The sequence below is a fragment of the Penaeus chinensis genome, chromosome 12, assembly GCF_019202785.1.
Source record: "Penaeus chinensis breed Huanghai No. 1 chromosome 12, ASM1920278v2, whole genome shotgun sequence".
Taxonomy (NCBI): Eukaryota; Metazoa; Arthropoda; class Malacostraca; order Decapoda; family Penaeidae; genus Penaeus; species Penaeus chinensis.
Window position 1 is genome coordinate 29127436 of NC_061830.1, and position 2500 is coordinate 29129935.

The window sequence follows — 2500 nt, forward strand, 5'->3', positions numbered from 1 at the left end:
CACAATTATATCACTACCCATGAATTGCTTAAAGCAAAATAATGTCGCTAAAGCTAAACATTGATGATAAACTGAGCTAGAACATTTTCCATAAAATGAAAAGAAAATACTGCGACCGAATAAATCACAGACACTTTAAAAACTTTGACTTTGTACCATTTGAAAAGTTTTTTTTAAACTTCTTCAGTCATTAGGGGTGAACTGGGATGTTCGCTGCGCTAGGGCAAGAAGGCAAAGGGCACCGAGACTGCAAGTATTATCACATCTTCACACACTTCGCCTCGGGCCCTGCCTCGCCGCCCTCGGATCGCCCTCCGCGGAGACGAAGGGCGGGCGGCGGCCCACGGGACTCGTCCGCAGCTCGTCGGACGCGCTCCGTTTCGTACGCTCTCAACCCCCCAGCTCGCCGTGCCTGCTGGTACACAAGCCCCGAACCGGACCAAGCAGGGGACTCGGAATAAAGACGGAATCGATGCGATTCCTGGTCCCCGAGGGCGGTTCGTGGCGGGCTAGCTTGAACCACAGCTACGGGCTACAGGGTTAGGACGTGGCTAAGTACGGAGAGGCATGCACATAGTCAGCATCAGAGCAGCAGCAGTGATCATCGGGTTTTCCCATTAGAATAACGGAGGGCACATGCGCCTCGAGCGCCCAAACACTCATACCACAACACTTAATAGGTGTATTATATTATATAATTATATTATATCATTATGTACATAAATATTACTGTAATCTTAGAATTTTCCCGTTGTGATTGGGCGTCTTGGGAGGGGGAGACGCGAGTGCAACAACCGACCCCCTACAGGTGTTGGGTGGAGGTCACCGCGATGTCTTGATCACCTGTTGGTCCCTGATTGTACTTTCAACTGTTGGCGTGGGTGAGATCACAAGAGTTGGCGTGAGGTGGGCTCAGCTAGACACGAAGAGCGGGTCCATCTGGAGGCGTCGCGCGTCCAGACCTCCTCGCAGAGATTCCTTGCACTTGACCAGGTTGCCGTTGTCTTTGCCGTTCATGATGAACATGCTCAGCTGCATGGCCGCCGCGGCTGCCTGCTGCTGCTGGTGGAGTTGGTGTTGCTGCTGCGTGGTCACAGGAGACAGGGGGGGCGACTGATGGAGGGCGCTCGAAACCACGACAGACTTGGACGGTGAGAAGTGGTGGTGCTGATGATGATGAAGCTGCTGCTGCGCCTGCTGTTGAGCCTGCTGCTGCTGCTGCACGTGGAGATGATGGTGGTGAGACTGCTGGGACAGCGCCTGGGGAGGTGAGGAAGCCCGCTGCTGCGGCGGAGGCGACGGCAGGGCCTTCACCGGAGACGGGGTTTCGGCGGGAGGCGGGCTCTTGAGGGGCTTGTCGTCCTCGTAGAGAATGCAGATGGATCCGTTCTCGCCGATGCGGTACGCCACCTCCATGGGGTCGACCCACATGGTGAGCTCGGTGGGGAAGAGCGACCGGAGGAAGGAGACGGCCAGGCCCATCATGAATCCGGCCCTGGCGATGAGGGGGTCCATCTTGCCGTTGATGCGGATGCACCGGTATCCGGATCCCTTGAAAGGCTTTTCCGGGAACCAGTGGTCGGTGTAGTGCCGCACTAAGATATCACAAACATTCTCGCGGAACTTTTCCATCTGTGATTCTGTTAGTCCGCTGTTGTTGAGGCGAACCAAATCAACTAGGAAATTGGCCGCGGATTTTACTTCTAACCTCATATTCGCTGGGACACTTGGGAGCGAACACGGTGACGGAAAATTCACGCACTACACAATCGCTAAGAGGGAGACACAGTTTGGGGGAAACTCTCTCTCGTCTCTGACGGAGGGAGTTCGGGACTAGGAAACCTGGCACTTGTATACACAGCCGAGTAAGAGGATGTCGCTTCGTATAATCTTTGGTATTGGCCGTCGTTACACTGACTATTTGGTTGGTAAAACTCCGAATAAAATCACAGTCTATGTCTGTCCGTGGACGGGGAATACGTGGATAGTGGCTCACGCCACGCGATACATCCTCTTTCGCGTGTGTCTTGGCTCTGACTGCTGACCGGGAGTGAGTGAGCTTGTTGTTGGCTTTCACCGATGACGTCACAACTGAGAAGACGCGGACCAATGAACACTCGGAAGACGCGAGCCAATCAGCGCGCAGATGACGACGACCAATCAGCGCACTCCGCTCCGCTTCCCGTCACGTGACCGGCCTGGCAGCCATTTTCTAGACAAAGAACGGCTCTCCGCACGAACATGGACGCCGAGCCACGATCCCAACAAAGAAAGACTCTGGCTGAATTACAAACCCAATATCTGCCTCGAGAGTGATTTCAGGAGGAGCGGGAGTGTCCTGAGGCCAAGCTCGGAGTTCTCTCGAGCACGGCACTCCAAGCTGAAGAACCAGCTTCGCATTCACAGTTTCTCCATATGTTCCCAAAAGTTCGCCGAAGTACAGCAAGTTTCACTCGAGTCCTGGGTTTCTACTAGAAAGCTGGAGTGGCCCGTCTATAAG

The 2500-nt window shown here is 54.1% G+C and overlaps 1 protein-coding gene across 1 annotated transcript in view; it reads right to left on the reverse strand.

The window, feature by feature from the left end:
• Positions 1-2043, reverse strand: part of LOC125031049 (protein Tob1-like) — a 2825-nt gene extending 782 nt beyond the window's left edge. Inside the window, exon 1 of the mRNA XM_047621486.1 lies at positions 1-2043. This exon is cut by the window's left edge and continues 782 nt beyond it. Within this exon, the coding sequence (XP_047477442.1) occupies positions 913-1713 (801 nt within the window). The 5' untranslated portion in view covers positions 1714-2043 and the 3' untranslated portion in view covers positions 1-912.
• Positions 2044-2500: the final 457 nt, after the last annotated feature.